The sequence below is a fragment of the Somniosus microcephalus genome, chromosome 2 (genome assembly GCF_052327205.1).
Source record: "Somniosus microcephalus isolate GS21.2 chromosome 2, FLI_Smic_1.0, whole genome shotgun sequence".
Taxonomy (NCBI): domain Eukaryota; kingdom Metazoa; phylum Chordata; class Chondrichthyes; order Squaliformes; family Somniosidae; genus Somniosus; species Somniosus microcephalus.
In genome coordinates this window covers 178,776,419-178,803,448 of record NC_140988.1, presented here as the reverse complement: position 1 = coordinate 178,803,448, position 27,030 = coordinate 178,776,419, and the positions used below count along the sequence as shown (strand labels likewise).

Here is a 27,030-nt window from a genome sequence, read left to right as displayed (position 1 = left end):
TTATCCCCTGTGGGTTATAAATTGGCCGTGTTATCCCGTGGGTTATAAATTGGCCGTGCTATCCCCTGTGGGTTATAAATTGGCCGTGCTATCCCCTGTGGGTTATAAATTGGCCGTGTTATCCCCTGTGGGTTTTAAATTGGCCGTGTTATCCTGTGGGTTATAAATTGGCCGTGCTATCCCCTGTGGGTTATAAATTGGCCGTGTTGTCTCCTGTGGGTTATAAATTGGCCGTGCTATCCCCTGTGGGTTATAAATTGGCCGTGTTATCCCGTGGGTTATAAATTGGCCGTGCTATCCCCTGTGGGTTATAAATTGGCCGTGCTATCCTCTGTGGGTTATAAATTGGCCGTGTTATCCCCTGTGTGTTATAAATTGGCCGTGTTATCCCCTGTGGGTTATAAATTGGCCGTGTTATCCTCTGTGGGTTATAAATTGGCCGTGCTATCCCCTGTGGGTTATAAATTGGCCGTGTTATCCTCTGTGGGTTATAAATTGGCCGTGTTATCCCCTGTGGGTTATAAATTGGCCGTGTTATCCTCTGTTGGTTATAAATTGGCCGTGTTATCCTCTGTGGGTTATAAATTGGCCGTGTTATCCCCTGTGGGTTATAAATTGGCCGTGTTATCCCCTGTGGGTTATAAATTGGCCGTGTTATCCCCTGTGGGTTATAAATTGGCCGTGTTATCCTCTGTGGGTTATAAATTGGCCGTGCTATCCCCTGTGTGTTATAAATTGGCCATGTTATCCTGTGGGTTATAAATTGGCCGTGTTATCCCGTGGGTTATAAATTGGCCGTGCTATCCCCTGTGGGTTATAAATTGGCCGTGCTATCCTCTGTGGGTTATAAATTGGCCGTGTTATCCCCTGTGTGTGATAAATTGGCCGTGTTATCCCCTGTGGGTTATAAATTGGCCGTGTTATCCTCTGTGGGTTATAAATTGGCCGTGTTATCCCCTGTGGGTAATAAATTGGCCGTGTTATCCCCTGTGGGTTATAAATTGGCCGTGTTATCCCCTGTGGGTTATAAATTGGCCGTGTTATCCTCTGTGGGTTATAAATTGGCCGTGCTATCCCCTGTGTGTTATAAATTGGCCATGTTATCCTGTGGGTTATAAATTGGCCGTGCTATCCCCTGTGGGTTATAAATTGGCCGTGTTATCCTCTGTGGGTTATAAATTGGCCGTGTTATCCCCTGTGGGTTATAAATTGGCCGTGCTATCCCCTGTGTGTTATAAATTGGCCGTGTTGTCTCCTGTGGGTCATAAATTGGCCGTACTATCCCCTGTGTGTTATAAATTGGCCGTGTTATCCCCTGTGGGTTATAAATTGGCCGTGTTATCCTCTGTGGGTTATAAATTGGCTGTACTATCCCCTGTGGGTTATAAATTGGCCGTGTTATCCTCTGTGGGTTATAAATTGGCCGTGCTATCCCCTGTGGGTTATAAATAGGCCGTGTTATCCTCTGTGGGTTAAAAATTGGCCGTGTTATCCCCTGTGGGTTATAAATTGGCCGTGTTATCCTCTGTGGGTTATAAATTGGCCGTGCTATCCCCTGTGGGTTATAAATTGGCCGTGCTATCCCCTGTGGGTTATAAATTGGCCGTGCTATCCCCTGTGGGTTATAAATTGGCCGTGTTATCCTCTGTGGGTTATAAATTGGCCGTGTTATCCTCTGTGGGTTATAAATTGGCTGTGCTATCCCCTGTGGGTTATAAATTGGCCGTGCTATCCTCTGTGGGTTATAAATTGGCCGTGCTATCCCCTGTGGGTTATAAATTGGCCGTGCTAGCCCATGTGGGCTATAAATTGGCCGTGTTATCCCCGGTGGGTTATAAATTGGCCGTGCTATCCTCTGTGGGTTATAAATTGGCCGTGTTATCCCGTCGGTTTTAAATTGGCCATGTTATCCCGTGGGTTATAAATCGGCCGTGTTAGCCCGTGGGTTATAAATTGGCCGTGTTATCCCGTGGGTTATAAATTGGACGTGTTATCCTGTGGGTTATAATTTGGCCGTGTTATCCCCTGTGGATTATAAATTGGCCGTGTTATCCCGTGGGTTATAAATTGGCCGTGTTATCCCCTGTGGGTTAAAAATTGGCCGTGCTATCCACTCTGGGTTATAAATTGGCCGTGTTATCCTCTGTGGGTTATAAATTGGCCGTGTTATCCCCTGTGGGTTATAAATTGGCCGTGCTATCCCCTGTGGGTTATAAATTGGCCGTGTTATCCTCTGTGGGTTATAAATTGGCCGTGTTATCCTCTGTGGGTTATAAATTGGCCGTGTTATCCCCTGTGGGTTATAAATTGGCCGTGTTATCCTGTGGGTTATAAATTGGCCGTGTTATCCTCTGTGGGCTATAAATTGGCCGTGCTATCCCCTCTGGGTTATAAATTGGCCGTGTTATCCCATGGGTTATAAATTGGCCGTGTTGTCCCCTGTGGGCTATAAATTGGCCGTGTTATCCCGTGGGTTATAAATTGGCCGTGTTATCCTCTGTGGGTTATAAATTGGCCGTGTTATCCTCTGTGGGTTATAAATTGGCCGTGCTATCCCGTGGGTTATAAATTGGCCGTGTTATCCTCTGTGGGTTATAAATTGGCCGTGTTATCTCCTGTGGGTTATAAATTGGCTGTGCTATCCCCTGTGTGTTATAAATTGGCCGTGTTGTCTCCTGTGGGTTATAAATTGGCCGTGTTATGCCCTGTGTGTTATAAATTGGCCGTGTTATCCTCTGTGGGTTATAAATTGGCCGTACTATCCCCTGTGGGTTATAAATTGGCCGTGTTATCCCGTGGGTTATAAATTGGCCGTGCTATCCCCTGTGGGTTATAAATTGGCCGTGTTATCCTCTGTTGGTTATAAATTGGCCGTGTTATCCTCTGTGGGTTATAAATTGGCCGTGTTATCCCCTGTGGGTTATAAATTGGCCGTGTTATCCTCTGTGGGTTATAAATTGGCCGTGCTATCCCCTGTGGGTTATAAATTGGCCGTGTTATCCTGTGGGTTATAAATTGGCCGTGCTATCCCCTGTGGGTTATAAATTGGCCGTGTTATCCCCTGTGGGTTATTAATTGGCCGTGTTATCCTCTGTAGGTTATAAATTGGCCGTGCTATCCGTTGTGGGTTATAAATTGGCCGTGCTATCCCCTGTAGGTTATAAATTGGCCGTGTTATCCTCTGTGGGTTATAAATTGGCCGTGTTATCCTCTGTGGGTTATAAATTGGCCGTGTTATCCTGTGGGTTATAAATTGTCCGTGTTATCCCCTGTGGGTTGTAAATTGGCCGTGTTAACCCGTGGGTTATAAATTGGCCGTGTTATCCCCTGTGGGTTATAAATTGGCCGTGTTATCCTGTGGGTTATAAATTGGCCGTGTTATCCTCTGTGGGTTATAAATTGGCCGTGTTATCCCATGGGTTATAAATTGGCCATGTTATCCCCTGTGGCTTATAAATTGGCCGTGCTATCCCCTGTGGGTTATAAATTGGCCGTGTTATCCCCTGTGGGTTATAAATTGGCCCTGTTATCCCCTGTGGGTTATAAATTGGCCGTGTTGTCCCCTGTGGGTTATAAATTGGCCGTGTTATCCCGTGGGTTATAAATTGGCCGTGTTATCCCCTGTGGGTTATAAATTGGCCGTGTTATCCCCTGTGGGTTATAAATTGGCCGTGTTATCCTCTGTGGGTTATAAATTGGCCGTGTTATCCCCTGTGGGTTATAAATTGGCCGTGTTATCCCCTGTGGGTTATAAATTGGCCGTGTTATCCCGTGGGTTATAAATTGGCCATGTTATCCCGTGGGTTATAAATTGGCCATGTTATCCCGTGGGTTATAAATTGGCCGTGCTATCCCCTGTGGGTTATAAATTGGCCGTGTTATCCTCTGTAGGTTATAAATTGGCCGTGCTATCCGTTGTGGGTTATAAATTGGCCGTGCTATCCCCTGTAGGTTATAAATTGGCCGTGTTATCCTCTGTGGGTTATGAATTGGCCGTGTTATCCTCTGTGGGTTATAAATTGGCCGTGTTATCCTGTGGGTTATAAATTGTCCGTGTTATCCCCTGTGGGTTGTAAATTGGCCGTGTTAACCCGTGGGTTATAAATTGGCCGTGTTATCCCCTGTGGGTTATAAATTGGCCGTGTTATCCTGTGGGTTATAAATTGGCCGTGTTATCCTCTGTGGGTTATAAATTGGCCGTGTTATCCCATGGGTTATAAATTGGCCGTGTTATCCCCTGTGGCTTATAAATTGGCCGTGCTATCCCCTGTGGGTTATAAATTGGCCGTGTTATCCCCTGTGGGTTATAAATTGGCCCTGTTATCCCCTGTGGGTTATAAATTGGCCGTGTTGTCCCCTGTGGGTTATAAATTGGCCGTGTTATCCCGTGGGTTATAAATTGGCCATGTTATCCCGTGGGTTATAAATTGGCCGTGTTATCCCGTGGGTTATAAATTGGCCGTGTTATCCCGTGGGTTATAAATTGGCCATGTTATCCCGTGGGTTATAAATTGGCCGTGCTATCCCCTGTGGGTTATAAATTGGCCGTGCTATCCCCTGTGGGTTATAAATTGGCTGTGTTGTCCCCTGTGTGTTATTAATTGGCCGTGTTAGCCCGTGTGTTATAAATTGGCCGTGTTATCCCCTGTGGGTTATAAATTGGCCGTGTTATCCTCTGTGGGTTATAAATTGGCCGTGTTATCCTCTGTGGGTTATAAATTGGCCGTGTTATCCCCTGTGTGTTATAAATTGGCCGTACTATCCCCTGTGGGTTATAAATTGGCCATGTTATCCCCTGTGGGTTATAAACTGGCCGTGTTATCCCCTGTGGGTTATAAATTGGCCGTGTTATCCTGTGGGTTATAAATTGGCCGTACTATCCCCTGTGGGTTATAAATTGGCCGTGTTATCCTCTGTGGGTTATAAATTGGCCGTGTTATCCCCTGTGGGTTATAAATTGGCCGTGTTATCCTGTGGGTTATAAATTGGCCGTACTATCCCCTGTGGGTTATAAATTGGCCGTGTTATCCGCTGTGGGTTATAAATTGGCCGTGTTATCCCCTGTGGGTTATAAATTGGCCGTGTTATCCCCTGTGGGTTATAAATTGGCCGTGTTATCCCCTGTGGGTTATAAATTGGCCGTGTTATCCCGTGGGTTATAAATTGGCCGTACTATCCCCTGTGGGTTATAAATTGGCCGTGTTATCCCCTGTGGGTTATAAATTGGCCGTGTTATCCCGTGGGTTATAAATTGGCCGTGTTATCCCGTGGGTTTTAAATTGGCCGTACTATCCCCTGTGGGTTATAAATTGGCCGTACTATCCCCTGTGGGTTATAAATTGGCCGTGTTATCCCGTGGGTTATAAATTGGCCGTGTTATCCGCTGTGGGTTATAAATTGGCCGTGCTAGCCCCTGTGGATTATAAATTGGCCATGCTAGCCCCTGTGGATTATAAATTGGCCGTGTTATCCCGTGGGTTATAAATTGGCCATGTTATCCCGTGGGTTATAAATTGGCTGTGCTATACCATGGGTTATAAATTGGCCATGTTATTCTCTGTTGTTTAATGTTTCTCTCACTGTGCAGACACTACACAAACTTTGTTCAGTGTTTAATAAGTTGGCACTTCATGCACACTCGGAATCAATGGAGAACAATAGTTTATGGTTAACAAAGTCACTTCTGTAACGTAGTACATGAAAACCAAACCCTGTTTCAATGAATGTGGCCACTGCTATCCAAATTCTATTTGATCCACAGTGCCTAGCCAACACTAGCAGTTATTGACACTTGCTAACAGACACCCAAGTGATTTCACCCCCCCTTTTTTTTTTCTAATGCTCATGTGCAACCAACAAGACCTTCTCCCATGAGTGCACCTTTTTTCTTTCAGCTCGAGGGATGTGGGCCTACAGCCTGTAGCCATTTTCTAAATGAATTCTACATTTCTTTGTTTCGCTGCCAATGTGTAGATGAGAAAGAGTGAGCAAGAAAGAGTAGGGTAGCGGGCTTGCTGTGCCAACTTACAGCTCCGCAGTGTACTGAGGGATGTGATCCGGAATTTTGGTGAGCCTTTGATTGGAGCAGTCCACAGTTGTTCCCTCGCATCGGCACTTTTCAGGGCAAGCAAGATCCATGAAGCAGTCTCCGCTGAGTTTGGCTCTGTAATCCTCCGTGCCTGCAGATTATTTGAGTCAAAATATATGGATTATTAAAGTCGGCAAACTGGAAAGCAAACGTTTTAACAGGAGAAGTTGAAATATGCAAAGGGACTCAATTAACATCAAGGCTTTACAAAGACCATACAGAAAGCAAAACTTCAAGACCTAAAATATTATACGTAGATCTTGAATTTTGTCATATGGTAAAGACAAGATCCAGAAGAGTAGAGGTAATATTTACAAGCTGACCTTTCAATGCAGACTCCTTCTATTGCAATTTCTACTACAAAGCTAACTGCCTTCCCACGAGTCCTGTAGCTAGCTCGCAGTGTTGCTAAGCCTTATCTAATTCAATTTACTGCTCCCACCTGAGCCGTTTGTTTGAAATAGTGAGTGGAATTCAAAAAGACTGAACACTTTCAGACCTATAGTAAAACATCTGCTACAGTCATTACATTTGTTCCTTCACCTGCTTTTTTCTACATCAAACCTCGTCTATCTTTTTATCCACTTTTTTTAATGAAAAATCTTCAATCAGCCATGACTGCAGTACTAATGTCATAAAATTGGTCTCCAGCTCTAAAACCCTCTGTCTGTGGAACTACCATCCTGAGTCTTGTTGGCCTTTGACCAGAGAAGTACGGCACACTGCCTCTCTTTAGATACTTATATTGTTTGTAGCTTGGCATGCTGTAGAAGGCATACGTGACGCTCCATGGTGCTTGACAGAACCATGTTTTATTCGTACCTTGCAACCACATGGTTAGATCAAGCACAACAGAAAATCCCGCTGAGTTTCAGAACCGCATCAGCTAGGCCAGGTAAAAGTGTGAGGGAAGGTAGTAGAGGAAAGAAGGCAGAGCATTCTACTGTAAGAGGTACAGAATGTAGCAGTAGGGAGCTGGGGTACAACAGCATTAGTATAAACAAGGGAACATTTTCTTCACATTCAGTTAATGTATAGCAGAACAACTATTGCGAATTATCACAAGCAATATACATGCCTACGTAAAAAATAGCTCTTTCCAATTGGATATTGCTCAAATTTAGTACTTGATGTCACTATCCAACTAGGCACTACTAAAAACCTGATATGTTGGGGCACATGAAGGTCCAGAGAAGGGGAGCACTTGTGACTGAGAGCTGGATGGTTTCTTAAGAGCTGTCAACAGGGTGAGTGTGAGGCAACAAGCTAGGAACATAAAAGAAAAAAATATCTGGGCAGGGAGAGTGTGGGACCATATCTGAAAGAGGAGGAGGTGAAGGTGGGCAGAGGTAAAGTATCAGATAGCACACAAAGTTGTACTTACAGCCAAAATGGTGAATTCCTGCAAGAAGTAAAGAAGCACAGAAGGAAAAGAGAGACAGAGCGATTGCATTTATATTCAGGAAAGTAAAGAAAGCAGCCAATCCATTTGTGTTAAGACTCTGCAGAGCATTAGTTATTAATTAGGTTGAATAAAATAGATTCTTTGTGGGGATAACCATGACTATCAGATTATATCTAGGTAGAGTACAACACTAAAGAGAACCAGCCAGACAGGAAACCTAACAAATCTCAAAGAAGAAATGCAGAGTGCCAGCTTTGGGCATGGGATGCCATCATAATAAACCCCCTTTTAATCAATAAGCTGAAGGTATTGGACAGTGGCACAATTTCAAAATAAGGCTAGTGTTTATAAATAATGATGGGAAATATGAGGGAGGACACTTCATGGATTTTATCAAAAAGATTTAAATTTTTCCATGACTATCAAGAGTGCCTACAGCCTGCTCTTGGATATATTAAATATTTAATTTAATTTATTAGAGACACATATTTAATAATTATTGTACTTTGTGAAATCATTCCTTACATCTTAATAAAAATGTACTTCGTGAAAACAGATCCTGTTTTTAATCTCAACTATTGCTTGAGGATTTATTCTTAAAGCAGTTCTGGTGGGACTGATTCAAACATGTACATGGCATCCAAATTGGCACACCAGCCTGTTAGTGCAACACTATGTTCACACATACACACCACAGTTTATCAACTGACATATAGATTAGGAGGGAAAACAGCTGAAATGTTAGATAAAAGTGTTGACTGAGAACAATCTAACCCTCAGTAATTAGAGCAGCAACAAAATTATGTTTCAAAAGCACAGCTACACAGTTGCCAAAGATACGAAAATGGAATGAAGGGTGATTCTATGATGCAGCACTCCAAGCAGGAAGTGGAGTTCACAGGCAACCTTTCTCAGGAAATGGTAAGTGGACAGTCTGAGATTTTCCGAGATGGGTTTCCTCTAAATGCTGCTCGTCACTGGGAGCGCCAGACCACGGAATCGCCCCCGACTGTCTGCTCAGCGTGCCCACACTTGCACAACAGTGTTTGAAAATGTTGCAGGGTTGAACCATCTTTGGTGCTCGTTACAGCAAAGTTTATGCACACTGTACTAGTGGGTATACCGTGCAGTCCCTACTCTGATACACTGCTACTTGTCCAGAATAAGTCCTCAGTGTCAGCCGTGGTTCAGTTGGCAGCACTCTTGCCTCTGAGTCAGAAGGTGTGGGTTCAAGTCCCACTCCAGAGGCTTGAGCACATAATCCAGGCTAACATCCCAGTGCAGTAATGAGGGAGTGCTGCACTGTCGGAGGTTCCGGCTTTTGGATGAAACATAAAAGATGCCATGGCACTATTTCGAGGAAGAGCAGTGGAGTTATCCTCAGTGTCCTGGTCTATATTTATTCCTCAACCAACATTACTAAAACAGATTATATGGCCATTATCACATTGGTGTTTGTGGGACCTTGCTGTGTGCAAATTCCTACATTACAAAAGTGACCGCACTTCAATAAAAGTATTTAATTGGCTGTAAAGTGCTTTGGGACGTCCTGAAGTTGTGAAAGGCACAATATAAATGCAAGTCTTTATTTTTTTCTATTGCAACACCACGGCAGAATGTATTCCCAATCGTCAAAGCATCAGCAGATGTTTCTTGATCAGTTAACCTCCTGGAGGGTATTCATGTCAATGTCACATAGGGCTGGATTTTAAGGAGGAAGGTAGGTTGGGGGGCAGGGGGGCTCCGGGGCAGTTGGGAAACCCAGAAGGCCTGGTTTCCTGCAGGCCCTGCTGACTTTAACGGCAGGGCCTGATTTGCATACGAGGTCTCGGTTTCTTGCCTGCAGCCAGCCAGATTGAGAGGCTGGCTGGCTCTGGGTGGGTAGGTCTGCAGCACTAGGCCACACAGAGGAGGGAGGGTTTATAGGGCGGTCGGACTGTTAAAATTTTGTGGGGGTGGGGGGGGGTTTGGCAGACGATTGGGGGTCGGGCTGGGCCATTATAGGTGCGCGGGGTAGGTGGTTGGAGGCATTGGGCAGACGATCGGGCTGGGGGGGGGAGTGGAGGGCAACAGGGCCGGGGTGGGTGAAGGGAAGATTGTGGCTGGCCACTGGAGGATCGTGGCCAGCCTCAGCATCATTGTTGGGTGGTGGGGGAAGGGAGGGCCTCATGAAGGGGTCTCCGATCGCAGGGGCTGGGTTAGGCACGGACCCTGGATCCAGGAGCTAGGTATAAAGGCACTTAGCTCCTGGATGCAGCAGTCCCCGTCTTGCTGTAACTGCCGGGTTTTACGAATTGTGCAAAACCCGTCCATATGCAGTTAAAAACAAAATGAGAGGTTAAGAAAGAGGCTTCCAGCCTCCTTATAATATTTAAATTGATGTCCCGCCTCCTGGCAGCAGGTTGGCTGCTTCCTGTCCTGCCTCCATTAAAACCAGAAGTGGGCGGGTTGGAGGCGGGTTCAGGTCAGGAATACGATTTTTAACAATTTAACACGTTCCAAACCCACCCACTCTTTTAGGTTAAAATTTCCCCGTAAAGTTAGTTACATGAAGGGTTAAACAGGTTGTAGCAATTCTCCATGGGGCTGTGGAAAGGAGCTGTCATGAATCAGACAGAGAGCCTCTTCCACGCTCTTTACAGATGACAGATTTTGCTGAAGGAATAAAAATATACCTTTAAAAAATCAAAAGGCAAAGTGCTACAGAAGCATTTTCTACAGCTATCAAGCAGTAAACTTTCAAATCCCAGTAAACTGCCCACCTAAAACTAAATTATTGCCTAAAGTATAAACTCTAATAAAAATGGCCTGAAGTGAACATGGATGAAAAATCCTTCAAAAGGGGTTTAACATACATTGTAACTCAAACTGTCAAATTGACAAGGAAACAGATCTAACAACAGCGGAGCTTCTGTCAGTTCTACAACTCACATTTATATAGCACCTTTAATGTAGAAAATAGCCCCAAGGCACTTCACAGAGCTGTAATCAAAAAAACTGATGGTGAGCCAAAAAAGGAGATATTAGGACGGGTGACCAACAGCTTGGTCAGAAATGAGTTTTAAGGAGGGTCTTAAGTAGGAGAAGGAAGTGGAGAAGCAGCGTGGTTTAGGGAGGGAATTCCAGAGCATGGAGCCTAGGTGGCTGAAGTCACAGCCGCCAATGGTGTGGCAAAGGCTGGGGGTGGGGGGGGCGGCAGGGAGTGCACAGGATGCCAGAGTCAGATGAATGGAGAGGTTGGGCTGGGAGGCTGTATGGCTGGAGGAGGTTACTGAGATGGGAAGAGGTATGGCCACAAAGGAATTTAAATACAAGGATGAGAATTTTAAATTTGAGGTGTTGGGGTATTGGGAGCCAATCTAGGTCAGCAAGAACAGGGGTGATGGGTGAACAGGACTTGGTGTTGGATAGGATACAGGCAGCAGGGTTTTGGATGAGTTGAAGTTTACGGAAGGTAATAGGTCAACCAGGAGAGCATTAGCATTGTTGAGGCCAGAGATGACAAAGGCATGGATGGAGATTTCAGCAGCTATTAGGCTGAGGTAGAGATGAAGGCGGGTGATGTTATTGAGGTGGAAATAGATGGTGTTTGTGATGGTGAGGGGATCGGACACAAGCTCAGACCAGGGTCCAACATCCAGTGTTGGATAAGCCAGTTAAACATTGGGAAGACCAAAGCCTTCAGCCACTGTCTGGTTGAACTAGACTGTTCGCAACTTGTGCATCCTATTCGAGTACGAGCTGAGCTTCTGACCCTATATCCTCTCAATCACAAAGACTGCCTACTCTACCTCCATAACATTGCCTACTTTCTCCTTTTCTCTCAGTCCATCAGCTACTGAAAACCTGATCCAAGATTTTATCACCTGCAGACTCATCTATTCCAATCCACTCCTGGCTAACCTCCTACCCTCTCATGGTACCCCAATGCCTCCAATTTAAAAATTCTCATATTTAAATCCCTTCATGGCCTTGCTCTTCCCTATCTCTGTAACCTCCTCCAGATCTACGACCCCTTCCAGAACTCTGTATCTCAGACTCTGGCCTCCTGTGCAATTCCCCCTCCCCATCTTTTCATAGAGTCATAGGCCTAGAAATTCATTACAGCCACTTTTGGGGCGGTAAAGTCGGGCGGCCGCTAAAGTTTGCGCCCGGCGCAAATTTGAGGCCACTTCTCCGATATTCATTAGCTTCGCCCTAAGAGTTTGCTCGAGCGCTAAAACTGGCGATGCATGCCTCTCTTTAGGCACTAAGCCGGAGGTGCTGAGCGAGAGCGCCGAGGCCGGGCGCAGTGCAGGTGCGGCCAATTCTTGATTGACAGCAGACACCCTGGCGCCGGCCAGCTCTTAAGGGGGAAGGGTCGACTTGGTCTGCTGCCACGCCCTGGATAGTGGAGCCCTGCAGCTAGGCCTGAACACTGCTGCTGGACCCAAATAGTGCCTGAAACCACGGAGAAGGCCCGTGAACGAGCGCAGCGCTTCTCAGAGCTTGATCTGAGTGTGCTGGTTGGTGCTGTGGAGAAGAGACGCCATATTTTGCTTCCGGACAATGGCAGGAAGCCGCCGGCCCGCGTCTACCGGAGAGCCTGGAGGCATGTCGCCAGCAAGGTGACATCCAACAGCGAGGTCCCCAGGAGCGGTGTCCAATGCCGCAAAAAGCTAAATGACCGCGCCAGGATTGTCAAGGTGAGTACCCTTTCCAGTGTCCTCCTCATCCTTGCATGTGCACCTCACATTATGGGCAAAGGGACCTGAAAGCCCTAATGGCCAGCCCTCATGCAGCAGCTATGGGACACTCATGAACATCAATTGCACATTGTGCACTTAACACACTGGCCAGGCTATTCAACCATGGGAGGCAGTGCACACAAGATCAGGGCTACACACTGGCCAGGCTATTTGACCATGGGAGGCAGTGCACACAAGATCAGGGCTACACACTGGCCAGGCTATTCGACCATGGGAGGCAGTGCACACAAGATCAGGGCTACACACTGTACTTAGAGGCCGTCCTTTCTCTTGCAGGCCAAGCTGGCCAATAATAAGAGGAGCCGGACTGCGACCGGGGGAGGCGGACCCCAGATCCAGCCGCTCACCGAGCTGCAACATCGCGTGGAGCGCATCATGGGTGCCCGGGTGATTGGCCCCGTTGCATCTGGAGATGCCGACCCTGTTCTGGGCACCAATGGTAAAGACATCACCTTTTGGACCTCTCTCGTCCCACTTGCGCATCAGATCTACATCCTTTGCCACTGTCCGACCAATGCGCTGAATGCCACCACTCATGCATCCCTCGCTGACGCCCTCTCCTCACTCTAAAGCTACTCTTGTGCCTTCCTGCTTTCAGATGGTGAGGAGGAGGTCCCTGAAGTTGCCAGTGACAGCCCCTCAGAAGAGGAGGAGGAGGAGGAGCAAGAGGAAGGCGGCCCATCAGGGGAACCCTCAGCCGCGGCAACCCATGCCAATGTAGGGGACACGTCTTCCCTGGAGGGGAGCGTGGGGGAAGTGTCGGAGGGGAGGGTAGCTCCTGGGACCAGCGGCCTGCAGAAACGTGGGAGGGGGGTGGAAGCTCAGCGGCCTTCTCCACAGAGGGGGGAAGGGTCGGAGGGGAGTCCAATTGCTGGGCCCAGCGGCGTCCAGCAATGCAGGAAGGGTCGGCCAGCTCGGCGGCCTTCTCCCCAGAGGGAGAGTCCGGCCTCCAGTCCGGAGACGGCCAACGCCGAGGAGATGCGCCGCCTTGAGGACTTGTCCGCGGACTCGGAGCGCCGGCACACGGAGCTCATGGGGGTAGTGGCACGGTTGCCTGAGGCCATCGAGTCCCTGTCTCAGAGTGTGACCGAGTTCGGGGCCTCACAGGCCACCAGTCGGGCGGAATTCGGGGCAGCTCAGGCAGCGAGTGGCCAGGTGATCAGTGGTGCCGTGCAGTCACTGGGTGCTCTGATGCGGTCACTGAACGGGTCAACACGGGCACTCACTGCTGCCACACTCGCTGTGTCAGCCAGGCATCGCCAGGGCACCCGGCGCGCTGCAGCAGCACAGCGGTCTGTCCCTCGGCAGATTGGTGCGCATGCTGCAGTGCTGGCCCGGCCGAGTGCCAGTGTCTCAGGCGACCAGCGAGCGCCTGCCATCCGCCAGCTTGCCCCCATTCCTCCAGCCGTCACTGCCACTCCCCCAGTGGAGCTGCCAGGAGCTGCTGCAGCGACTGATGCTGGCCAGCCACAGCTGCAGCATTCACCAGCCGGCCCCTCGACGGCCAGACCTCGTCTAGGCCGACCCCCAAGGGCATCTGCCGTCATGACATGTGCCCCTCAGGAGCCTGCCCCCAGCCTGGCAGCAGCCAATGGCCTCACTTTGAGGAGGAGCAGCAGGGCGTGCAGGGGCCGCCAAAGTTTGCAGAAGGCATCGCCCTCGCGGGCCACTAAGTAGAGGGTGTGTCCAAATGTTGTGTTTTCTGGAATGTGTGTTTTGTGAAGGCCGAGGATGAAGGCCATTTTTGTTTACATCTTTTGTTAATGCTCCCCAGGTTGTGGGAGTGAGTCATGTGTGTGAGTGTTTTTTGGGGGTTTCGTCTGTTTTTGGTTTTCATGTGGGAAGGGCCCTGAGTTTGTACAATAAACCATTTTATTTATTCACATTGTCCATGTTTGATCTTTGAAGTGTTTGTTGCCTTAACCGGCTGACGGCTTGCGGAGCGGCTGCAATCATGTTCTTTCATTGGCACAAGCCATTCCCTGACAGGGGGCCTAGAAGTGACGGTCAATAAGCCGCCGACGGGCGGCCCTTGGACCTTCTGCCTCCCTCCTGGGCTGGTACTCCTCGTCCTCCTCCTCCTCCTGCTCCTCCTCCTGAGGTGGTGGTCCAACGTGAGGAGGCAGTGCCTGAGTCCTGCGGATAGCCAGGTTGTGCAGCATGCAGCAAACGACGACGAATTGGGAGACTCGCTCCTGCGAATACTGGAGGGCTCCCCCGGAGCGATCGAGACAGCGGAACCGTTGCTTGAGGACGCCGATTGTTTGTTCTATGATGTTCCTAGTCGCTTGATGGCTCTCGTTGTATGCCTCTTCAGCAGGGGTCGTGGGCGCGCGGAGCGGGGTCATGAGCCAGGTACACAAAGGATAGCCTTTGTCCCCGATAAGCCACCCTCTTGGGTGAGGCTGTGCCTGGAACATGTCAGCCACAGTTGTCTGTCGCAGGATAAAGGCATCGTGGCTGCTGCCTGGAAAGTGGGCATTGACAGCTAGGATGCGCTGCCTGTGGTCACACACCAGCTGTACGTTGAGGGAATGGTAGCCCTTCCGGTTGCGGTAATCCTCGGCATGCTCCAGAGGTGCCCGCAAAGCCACATGCGTGCAGTCAATGGCGCCCTGCACCATGGGGAAGCCCGCTATTCTTGCAAATCCCACTGCACGCTGCTGCTGCTTGTCCAGGGTCATGGGGAAGGAGATGAATTGACGTCTCCTTCTGAAAAGGGCATTGGTCACCTGGCGGATGCAGCAATGCACGGCGAACTGGGAGATGTTAGCGATGTCCACAGCAGCGGATTGGAAGGAGCCAGTGGCATAGAAGTTGAGAGCCACCGTCACCTTCACTGCCACCGACAGAGACGTCCTGCGCATCAGCTGTGGACGCAGATCTCTGTGCAGCAGCTGGCAGATGTCTGCAACCACCTCCCTTCTGAGTCACAGCCTCCTAACACACTGCGCGGCAGACATGGTCAGATAGGAGGACTGCTGGCGGTATACCCTGGGTGGGTAAGGCCTCACTTGGTGACGCCTGTTGCCCCCTCTGCGTCTAGCCAGGGCTGCCACTCTCTCACGGCGTCTGTAAGCCCTTCCGGCATAAGGCTGAAACTCAGCGTTGGCACCCAATGCAGCCCCCATTATATGCTGGCAAACACTGAGATCTCAATGAAGGCAAAGATAATTGCTAAGCTCTGGCCTGAGCCAAAAATACCTGTCCTAGTGTTGGGCCAAAGCAGTAAGCTCTCCTCCTTGGTCTCTCTCCAAAAAACCGTTGCACAAGAGTGAATGCTGCAAAATGGCTGGCCGTTATAGTGCAGGGTAAGTGCCCTTTAATTTGCGCTCCCCGCGGCCCACCTCGGCTGTGTACCGTTCCACTTCACAGTCGTTAGGGCCGCCCGGCGCACAATGGGGCGGCGCGAGTGAAGTTCCGGTTCCGGGCGCACAAAGGGCGTTGCACGACGAAATGACGTCATGATCTGCGCGCACAGCAGGGCGCGCGCTAAGACTTTGCGCCGGCGCTAAATGTCTACTGAAGTTGGGGCGAGGCGCAGATCGCGCTGCGCCCGGGCGCTAAGCGCCTAGCGCTCGAGATCTACTCCTCCTAAGGCGCTAATGACTGGCGCGCCCAACTGAATTTCTAGGCCATAGAGTTATACAGCACAGAAAGAGGCCCTTCGGCCCATCGTGTCTGCGCCATCCATCAAGCCCTGTCCAATCTAATCCCATTTTCCAGCATTTGGTCCATAGCCTTGTATGCAATGGCATTTCAAGTGCTCATCCAAATGCTTCTTGAATGTTGTGAGGGTTCCTGCCTCTACCACCCTTTCAGGCAGTGAGTTCCAGACTCCAACCACCCTCTGGGTGAAAAAGTTCCTCCTCAAATCCCCTCTAAACCTCCTGCCCCTTACCTTGAATCTATGCCCCCTTGTTATTGACCCCCCTACTAAGGGGAAAAGTTCCTCTTTATCTACCCTATCTATACCCCTCATCATTTTGTACACCTCAATCAGGTCCCCCCTCAGCCTTCTTTGCTCCAAGGAAAACAACCCCAGCCTGTTTAGTCTTTCTTCATAGCTGAGGCGCTCCATCCCAGGTAACATCCTGGTGAATCTGCTCTGCACCCTCTCCAAAGCAATCACATCCTTCCTATAGTGAGGCGACCAGAACTGCACACAGTACTCCAGCTGTGGCCTTACCAGCGTTTTGTACAGCTCCATCATAACCTCCCTGCTGTTATATTCTATGCCTTGGCTAATGAAGGCAAGTATCCCATATGCCTTTTTAACCACCTTATCTACCTGTTCCGCTGCCTTCAGGGATCTATGTACATGTACACCAAGGTCCCTCTGACCCTCTGTACTTCCTAGGGTCCTACCACTCATTGTGTATTCCCTTGCCTTATTTGTCCGTCCAAAATGCATCACCTCGCACTTTTCAGGGTTAAATTCCATTTGCCACTTTTCCGCCCATCTGACCAACCCGTTTATATCGTCCTGTAGCCTGAGGCTTTCCTCCTCGCAATTTACCACCCCACCAATTTTTGGGTCATCTGCGAACTTACTGATCATACCTTTTACATTCTCATCCAAATCATTTATGTAGATCACAAACAGCAAGGGACCCAGCACCGATCCCTGAGGTACCCCACTGGACACAGGCTTCCAGTCACAAAAGCAACCTTCGACCATCACCCTCTGCCTCCTGCCACTCAGCCAGTTTAGGATCCAACGTGCCAAGGCACCCTGGGTCCCATGGGCTCTTACCTTCTTGACCAGTCTCCTATGTGGGACTTTGTCAAAAGCCTTACTGAAGTCCATGTATACCACATCCACAGCATTTCCCTCATCCACACACCTAGTCACCCCCTCGAAAAATTCAATCAGATTGGTCAGACATGATTTACCCTTGACAAAGCCATGCTGACTATCCCCGATTAATCCTTGCCTCTCCAAGTGGAGACTAATTTTGTCCCTCAGAATTTTTTCCAATAATTTCCCTACCACAGATGTTAGGCTCACTGGCCTGTAATTCCCTGGTTTATCCCTGCTACCCTTCTTGAATAATGGTACTACGTTAGCTGTTCTCCAGTCCTCTGGTACATCCCCTGTGGCCAGAGAGGTTCTGAAAATTTGTGTCAGAGCCCCTGCAATCTCCTCCTTTGCCTCACACAGCAGCCTGGGATACATCTCGTCCGGGCCTGGGGATTTATCCACTTTTTGGCCTGCTAAAACCGCTAGTACCTCCTCCCTCTCGATGCTAATATGTTCAAGTATATCACAGTCCCCTTGCCCGATTTCTATGTCTAAATCGTCTTTCTCCATAGTGAACACAGATGCAAAAAATTCATTTAAAACCCCGCCTACATCATCTGGCTCTACACACAGATTGCCACTTTGGTCCCTAATGGGCCCTACCCTTTCCCTGGTTATCCTCTTGCCCTTAATATACTTATAAAACATCTTAGGATTTTCCTTTATTTTGCTCGCCAGTGTTATTTCATGGCCCCTCCTCGCTCTCCTAATTTCTTTTTTAAGTATGCCCCTGCACTTTTTATACTCCTCTAGGGCTTCCTCTGTCTTTAGTCTTTTGTAACTGCCAAAAGCCCCCCTTTTTTACCTAATGCATTTTTGTATATCCCTTGTCATCCAAGGTTCCCTTTGCTTGTTGGTCCCACCCTTGACCTTTACGGGAACATGTTGGCGTTGTACTCTCTCTATTTCCCTTCTGAAAGTCTCCCACTGTCTTGATGTGGATTTTCCTATAAGTAGCTGCTCCCAGTCCACTTTGGCCAGATCCTGCCTTATCATATTAAAATCGGCCTTCCCCCAATTTAGAACCCTTATTCCGGGCCGTCTTTGTCTTTTTCCATGGCCACCTTAAATCTCACCGAATTATGGTCACTGTCGCCAAAATGCTCTCCTACTGACACTTCCACCACTTGCCCGGCTACATTCCCTAGAATTAGGTCCAGTACCGCCCCCTCTCTTGTAGGACTTTCTACATGTTGGCTCAAAAAGCTCTCCTGGATGCACTTTAAGAATTCTGCACCCTCTAAGCCTTTCACACTCTGACTATCCCAATTAATATTGGGGAAGTTGAAATCCCCCACTATTATTACCCTATTATTTTCGCACTTCTCTGAGATTTGCCTACATATCTGTTCCTTTATCTCCCCCTGACTGTTTGGGGGCCTATAGTACACTCCCAGCAAAGTGCTTGCCCCCTTTTTGTTTTTAAGTTCTACCCATATGGCCTCATTAGAGGAACCTGCTAATATATCATCCCTCCTTACAGCAGTAATTGACTCCTTAATTAATATTGCAACACCCCCTCCCCTTTTACACCCCCCTCTGTCTCACCTGAAGATTCTATACCCCGGAATATTGAGCTGCCAGTCCTGACCCTCCCTCAACCATGTCTCCGTGATAGCAACAATATCGTACTCCCATGTGTTCAACAACAACTTCAGTTCATCCACCTTATTTGCAAGACTCCTTGCATTAAAATAAATGCCTTCCAGCCTTGCCATATTCCCTTTTGCCTTCACATATTTGCTCTGCCTTCCCAGCTGACTTGTTTTTTCCTCCGTATTTGGCTGTAAATCACCACCTACTATAGCTCCCCTCTGTATCCCATCCCCCTGCCAAGTTAGTTTAAACCCCCCCCAACAGTGCTAGCAAACCTCCCCGCAAGGATATTGGTCCCCCTCTGGTTCAGGTGTAAACCGTCCGACTTGTACAAGTCCCACCTTTCCCAGAAGCAGACCCAGTGATCCAGGACACTAAAGCCCTCCCTCCTGCACCATCCCTTTAGCCACGCATTCATCTGTTCTAGCCGTTCTAGCCGTGTCTTCAACCATCTCGGCACCATACTCTGGAATTCCCTCCCTAAAGCCTTCTGCCTCTCCACTTCCCTCTCCCCTTTTAAGACCCTCCTTAAACCCCACCTCTTTGACCAAGCTTTTGATCACCACTCCTGATATCTCCTTTGCCTCTACGTCCATTTTTTCTCTGATTACACCTCTGTGAAGGGCAGTTAATCTACGCTAGAGGCACTATACAAATGCAAGTTGCTATTACTGTTGTATACCAGTCCTCCACGGGCACACCTCCAAGTCTCTGGCAACACAACAGTGGTCTGGGAGCAGATAACTCACTTGGCTTTACAGACAAGGAATGATATCCAAACAATGTTCCTGCTTTCAGGACAGAGCTTTAAACTTAATGCTGGCAAAAATAAAGTTATGATTAGAGTACTGAGGTATTTTCTTCCGGTGTAAATGATTGTTATACCTCCTGAAGAGCCATACGAAGTATACTTTGCTTCCTCCACCAACAGTGCCATACACTAAGGAATTACAACCGGGGAGATCAGGTGATGTGGTGATCAGTACTTCTTCTCTATTTTAAGTATTTGAACCATCCACTTTCCAAGTAATATGAACAAAATCTTTCTGAAGCAATAATGTAGGAAATTCGACAATAAATATCGGGGGAAAATTTGGGCTACTTACCGTCACCCATTTGCGCCAGAATCCTGGAAAAAATGGCGGCCGCTGCTCTAATGCCCACCTCTGGCACAGGACTTGACGGCCGCCATTTTAGTGAGGGCCACGCTGGCCCTGGACATGCAAATATGGAGAGCGTGACGTTAGTCGGCGTGCAACGCCAACTTAACGCCATGCTTGGCAAACTTGGAAGTTTGCGCTGAGTTTAGCGCTAGGTCCTAAGCTCCCTCTGAAAATTCAGCGTGCAGCAGACTGACAGAGACACTGTCAGCACTTCTTAAAGGGATGCACACATCTTTCAGGTAAGTTTGCATTTAAGCTTTTGGACTGGATTTTTTATTGAAGTAGTGGCTTGGTGCGATACATGTTTAAAATGTTTTAAAGTGTGCAGGGAGTTCAGGGATTGCTGCTGGACGCTTGCAATGCCTCAGATGGTAAAGGAAGGCCTCTGAGAAGACAATGCTAGAAATAGTCAGCAGTTCAGGCAGCATCCGTGGAGAGAGAAACAGAGTTCACATCTCCAGTCAAGATACTGCCTGATCTGCTGAGTATTTCCAGCATTTTCTGCTTTTATTTCAGATTTACAGCATCTGCTCACAGAGAGAAGAGGAAGAAGCTGAAGAGGGGGAAGCAGAAGGAAGGATGCAACTCAGACAGCCCCTTTCTGGCCAGGATATTTGGGATGGAATCGTTCGCCTGTGGTATCAGTTACCACAACACCAATTCCCCCTTTCAACATTAGTTCCACAGCTTACCTTCCCTCTGTTACTGACCATTGCAGTGTCCTCTTGGCCACAATGCTGAAATAAAAGCTACCACAAAGCAAACTTTCCAATCAAACTTTATACATCTATCCATCCAATATGACATCAAGAAATCAACTGATCACCCTTATGCAGTCCCTTAGTGACTGTCTTGTGTGTGTCTTTGCCTATCCTACTGATGTCACACAGTGCTACCCCAGTGGCTGCAGCATGGCTGGTGGAAGGCTGCTGACTTTCAGTGGGGGACACTGCAAATGGCCTTGCAGGTCGACTTTGAGGAGCTGGTGGCTGGGGATGTGAAATCGAGTGATGGTGTTTCTTCTTTTTCTTCACTCTCCTCTCCCTCTTCTTGATCAACCACTGGCTGGTCTGGGAGTTGTTGTGAGGGGAGGGTAGGAAAGCAAGAGGTGCATGTGAGAAGGAGGATAACGTATGAAGATACCAGCATCTTGTATCATTTCTGCCTCGCCACTGGCCAAGGTCTCAGCCATGCCCCTGCCAAGAAGCTCCAGCACCGTCTCCTCCGAGGGGTGAGGTGAAGTTCGGAATGGGAGGTGTGCCTCGCGTTTCTCGTCCTTCTTGACTTGTCTGCAGCCGTTGACACGGTTGACCACTCCATCCTTCTCGAACACCTCTCCACCGTGTTCCACCTGGGTGGGACTGCACTCGCCTGGTTCCAATCTTATCTATCTAATCATAGCTAAAGAATCACCTGCAATGGCTTCTCTTCCCACTCCCACATCGTTACCTCTGGTGTCCCCCAAGGATCTATCACTGGCCCCCTCCTATTTCTCATCTACATGTTGCCCCTTGGCGACATCATCCGAAAACACAGTGTCAGTTTCCACATGAACGCTGACAACACCTCACTACCACTTCTCTCAACCCCTCCACAGTCTCTAAATTGTCAGACTGCTTGTCCGACATCCAGTTCTGGATGAGCAGAAATCTCCTCTAATTAAATATTGGGGAAACCGAAGCCATTGTTTTCGGTCCCCGCCACAAACTCCGTTCCCTAGCCACTGACTCCATTCCTCTCCCTAACATCTGTCTGAGGCTGAACCACACTGTTTGCAACCTTGGTGTCATATTTGACCCTGAAATGAGCTTCCGACCACATATCCGCAGCATAACAAAGACCGCCTATTTCCACCTCAGTAACATCGCCCATCTCCACCCTTGCCTCAGCTCATCCGCTGCTAAAATCCTCATCCATGCCTTTGTTACCTCTAGACTTGACTATTCCAACACACTCCTGACTGGCCTCCCACATTCTACCCTACGTAAACTTGAGTTCATTCAAAACTCGGCTGCCCGTGTCCTAACTCGCACCAAGTTCCTTTCACCCATCATCCCTGTGCTCGCTGACCTACATTAGCTCCCGGTTAAGCAGTGCCTCGATTTCAAAATTCTCATCCTTGTTTTCAAATCCCTCCATGGCCTCACCCCTCCCTATCTCTGTAATCTCCTTCAGCCCCACATCACCCAGAGATATCTGCACTCCTCTAATTCTGCCCTCTTGAGCATCCCTGATTATAATTGCTCAACCATCGGTGGCCGTGCCTTCTGTTGCACCTAAACCTCTCTGCCTCTTGACCTCTCTTTCCTCCTTTAAGATGCTCCTTAAAACTTACCTCTTTGACCAAACTTTTGGTCACCTGCCCTAATTTCTCCTTATGTGGCTCGGTGTCATATTTTTTGTCTTATAATACTCCTGTGAAGTGCGTTACTACGTTAAAGGCGCTATATAAATACAAGTTGTTGTTGTTTGGTACAGATTGTTGGTAAGTGAGTGATGGGGGGTCAGGGGGAGGCGGGGGTGGAATAAGTAGTGTGTGAAGCTGGTGCTGCAGTTGGTCGAAGATGGCTTTTGAAGATGCATTCACTGACCTTGACCACTGGTCTGAGGTCATGAAGCTTCTTTGGGCACTGGAGCCAGGTCATGGGGCGACACTGCTGGCAGTGATGGCCTCGGTGATCTGATCCCACATCCTTCTTTCTGGAGGGCCTCCTGGCCCCTGTGGGTAGAGGACCTCTCTTGCAGTGTTGACCCCCTGCACAAAGCTGGAGTGCTGCGTGCGAGACCCTGGGTGCCCCTTCCCTGGCTTGTTGAGCTATTTGTGTTAGTGCTGAAGCACTTTTCCCATTTCTTGAGGTTTGGAAGGGAATTCAGCTTTAAGGGCTGAAAACTCCCATTTGGGAATTCTCTTTAATGTTAATTTTCTTTTCCAGAGGGCAGTTGAGCTCCAAGGGCTAAAAATTGCTTGGCCTAGAAATTCACTATAGCCCCGTTTGGGGCGCCAGCCTCGCCAGGGCGCTAAAAGTAGCACCCCGGAAGCAGTTGCGGCCGCCCGCCGGAAATTCAGTTTGCGCGCCCCAGAGGGAAGCGCGGCGCTACTGGAGGCGCCCCGCATCCCTCTTGGGGTGCTGCAGCTGAATATCGCTGCGCAACGTGCGCACGGCACGCTGCGGTACTGCAGGCCTTCCTCCCCTTCTTAAAGGGGAGGGGCCTTGTGCGGCGCGATCGAGGATCGTGAGTGCCGGCAAAAGAGCCCGGCACCGAGGAGAAGTGCCGGGCTCTTGGAACGCAGTCGGCATTCCGCGGGGGGCTCAGGAGGCTGGGGAGAGCAGCGCGGAGAGGTGCTGGCAGGCGGCCAGCAAAAAAAATGGCCGCCCCGCACCGCTCCTTTAATTAGCGCCTCTACCGCCCTGAACCGGTCGCAAATAGCGCCCGGCGTTAAAGCAGGGGGCGCATCTAAATATCGCGATCGGGGCGTTAGCGGGGCGCTGCGCACACCGATGATGTCATCGGTAGCGGCACAGCGCGCTAACGGCTAGCGCCGCCATTAGCGTCCCGCTGAATTTAGCGGGAGGCGTGGCCAGAGGCTTCCGACCCACTTAGCGCCCTCTTAAAGTGCTAACGGGTGGCGCAGCCCACTGTATTTCTAGGCCCTTATTTTTAAATGATTTTTTTTTTTCATTTTAGAAGACCCTTTAAGGGGCTGCACTTCTTTCTAAAATGACAGCCTTGCTTTAAGAGAAGGCTGTTCTTGCTGCAATGACACTGTGGCCACGCTACATTGGGCCTCCTGCTGAGACTGCCGCCAGAACCCTCCTTGCACTAATGTTAATTACCAAGCAGCACCAATTTACCGGTGCTGCCAGCACTATAAATTTCAGCGGCTTTTAACTGCAGCCCGCGGTGTCACTGACAGGTTTCCAGCACTCTCGAAGTTCTAGGCTGTTTAATTCCATCATGACTGGAATGAATAAAGTGCTACTGCCTCCAATAAATAGTGACCCTAATTCGGACGTGTCAATGAAACCATCTGACGTATGGCAACTGCATAGCTGACACAAGGAAGCATGGGCTTAAGGATTCAACTATTTGGGTTAAAAGGTTTCATGCAAAGCTCTTGGTAGGAGCAGTTTCAGCTACTGGAAGGCTAGGAAGAGGACTATGTTGCTGTCTATTGGGGAGGTTCACCGGATTACTGCAGCATGCAACACTCCACTAAATCCTAAGGGAAAGCCACAGCTCGTCAGTTCTGCTGCAGGACAAACCTACCTGGAATGAAATACTGTTCTTTAGCTATAAACATAAAAAAAAAGAGAGAAAAGACAGAAGAGATGTACCTGAATGTTAGCAGCTGAAGGAAAAAGAAACAGTTTATTTCATATTAAATCCACAGGTTGTAACTTTTCAACAATAAAAAAGGCAAAGCAAATTGCACGACACTGACCTACTGCGGTTAGCATCGAGCCAGAAACAAAAGGGCAAAAAAGCTTCTGAGAGCTTTAATAATTCAACAGCAAAACAGGTGAATTTTCAGAATCCATGTGAGAGTAGCTTCCAGCCAAGACAGTATAATTAACTTGTGTCCGTATATAAATAAATAAATAACAAAGTTCAAATAATCCTATTACCTGAGCAGCGGAACTTCTTGCTCTTGATCTGCCCGATCCTCTTGTTTGCCAGGCGGCGAGGACTAGTGCAGCGGGCACCGCTTGTTTCAATAGGGTTTGCGTGGAGATAATCCGCGAGCCATTTCAGATGGCAATCACAAATAAATGGGTTCTGAGCCAAATGTCTTTTATGAAGATGAACAACAGAAAAAACAGAAAAATCAAAAAACATATCAACCCTGTCGAGAGAATATAAAACAGTAGTGCAAAGAGCTCTTCAAACGAAGAGGTAGAGCAGACCTGACTAATGGTTCCAATTGTTAGTTACAGCTGTAACGCATTTACTGGGACCCTGCTACATTAAGAATTTACAATGTACGACTTAGCATTCAATACAATGACTGTTAGTCCCACATCACCTTCAAAACTGCTTATTACCTGAGTAGGTGAGACATGGCAAAACTGCAATGCTTCCTACTGAATTATTTAAGGTAGACTGTAGCTGTGAAGGCCTTCATTGCTTTCATTACCAGAGATGTAAAAACAGCATTATTAATGTATAACTGTGTTATTAAGTAAGGAAATAATCCTTGAAAATAAAAATCATGAACAACACCCATGACATCGTGAAGCAAGTGATTTCCTGAGGACAGGGGAAGTTATAGCATTGAAGTGAAGAAAACACAAATGGTAGTTAGTGGGGCTTCTATGACTGGAAGGATAGGCTTTCCTGTAGCTGCGATTGGGAGTCCTGAATGATGTGTTGCCTCCTTGGTACCAGAATAAGGGACATAATGGGTGGAAAAGGTTCTGGAAAGTGAGGGTGATCAGCCAGAAGTTATACTTCATGTAGGAACCAATGGCATGGGGAAGCAGAGAATGGAGGCTTGCAAAGGGAGGTTGAGGAGTTAGGTGATGTATTAAAGTGCAGAATGTTAAGAATAGTAATCTAAGGATTATTGCCTGTTCCAGGCCAGATTAGAAACATCAATGCAAAACAGGTGGTGTAAGAGGGAGGGTTTAACATTTCTGGGATTTCAGGGTGAGTTCTGGGGCAGAGGCAAGCTGGAGAAATGGGAGGATTTAAACTAGGAAAATTCAAAGTTTCAACCCAGATAGCTTGGCAAGGAGAGGAAAAGTTAGCAACACAGAATTGGAGGAGGTAGGAAATTCACCAGAATTTAGGTCAGATGAGATTATAATAAAAGGAGAGGATACCAAAAGCAGGGAAACTGAGAAGGAAAATCAAGCAAGATTCTTGCTTCTAATTGCTACCCAATGACCCCTTATGGAATTGTGCAAGTGTGGGCACCGGATGAGGTGACTCCATAGTCGAATAACCTGCCAATGTGCACTCTCTGGTTCACACATGAAGAATGGGTGCTTGAGGCAAGACACTGGATGGCTTCCTATACCACAACAAAAAAATATAGAATTCATAAGTAAAACACTAGTTCAGCCTCAGCTGGAGTATTGTGTCCAAATCTGGGCACCAAACTTTAGGAAGGACGTGAAGGCTTTGGAGAGGGTACAGAAGAGATTTACTGGAATGGTTCCAGGGATGAGGGATTACAGTTATGTGGATAGACTGCAGAAGCTGGGGCTGCTCTCCTTAGAGCAGAGAAAGCTAAGAGGAGATTTGATAGAATTGTTTAAAATCATGAAGGATTAAGATAAAGTAAATAAACTGTTTCCAATGGCTAGGGAGAGGCGCAAATCAACCGAATTTTTCTGCCTATGTTTTTCTTTGTGCTCCATGGACAATGCCGTGGAGAGGCACAGTGCGAGTCTGCATCCACAATTACTTATGCCATAACCAGAGGGCAGTTGCTTCCCCACAGTTAATGAGGTAAACTGAATTGAAGGTCACCTGAAGCTGGGGGTGCATGAGCCTGGTCTCCTGCCAGACCACAGTGCATATCCCAGAGGTGGGGAAGAAAATCAAATACATTTTTAAAAAAGGGTAAAATTATCATTCATTTCATGCATTATTTTCACATTTCCACAAGATAGGAGTTTTCCATTCAGCTGAGAATATGCAGGAATACATACAAAGTCTGGATAGCACGCAGAGGAGCAAAAGTGCCTTTGGCGATGGTCTGTAACTTGTTGTCATATAGAGAGAGAAGGTTTAGATTATGGAGATCCTGAAAAGCATCCACTCGCAGGCAGTTAATCTTATTGGCATTCAGCAACCTGTCAAACAAAGAATGGACATTGCGTAAAATATATAAACACCTTCTGCATAAAACATGAACAATTCCAATCAGAACAAAATTCACAACACCTGGTCCCAACAGACTTCAAACAGCTGGAAGACAGTCATCGTTTCACATGTATAAGTGTTTTTACTATACAGTTTAACTTTTATTTCCTGTTATTTCGATGTCTTGACATTTGAATTCTTAAAACCTGACTTTATTCCTCCATAATTGTTTTTTTGCCTTTACATGCCAGCTGTTGACATCAGGGAATTGTTGTGGGTGACATTTATGATCATAAAAAGTGAGACAGATAGCAAACTCATTTAATCATACAGGGTTAGATTTTGACTGTGCGACAGTATAAAATGGGCGATGGCGAATCGGCAGCCGGGTTTACATCTCTCCCGATGACTTC

General features: G+C 47.9%; 1 protein-coding gene across 10 annotated transcripts in view; it reads right to left on the bottom strand.

Moving 5' to 3' along the window:
• The window catches only part of slit2 (slit homolog 2 (Drosophila)), a 605,319-nt gene that overhangs the window by 118,061 nt on the left and 460,228 nt on the right, over positions 1 to 27,030 (bottom strand). For 5 of the 10 annotated variants that reach the window (XM_085967585.1, XM_085967587.1, XM_085967589.1 and 2 more), the window contains exons 13-17: positions 26,464 to 26,607; positions 24,433 to 24,596; positions 24,074 to 24,097; positions 7,473 to 7,490; positions 6,029 to 6,179 (exon numbers count right to left, since the gene is read on the bottom strand). In XM_085967585.1, the coding sequence (XP_085823711.1) occupies positions 6,029 to 6,179; positions 7,473 to 7,490; positions 24,074 to 24,097; positions 24,433 to 24,596; positions 26,464 to 26,607 (501 nt within the window). The remainder of the gene's footprint in view (positions 1 to 6,028; positions 6,180 to 7,472; positions 7,491 to 24,073; positions 24,098 to 24,432; positions 24,597 to 26,463; positions 26,608 to 27,030) is intronic. The other 5 variants (XM_085967586.1, XM_085967591.1, XM_085967603.1 and 2 more) reach the window with 2 other exon arrangements.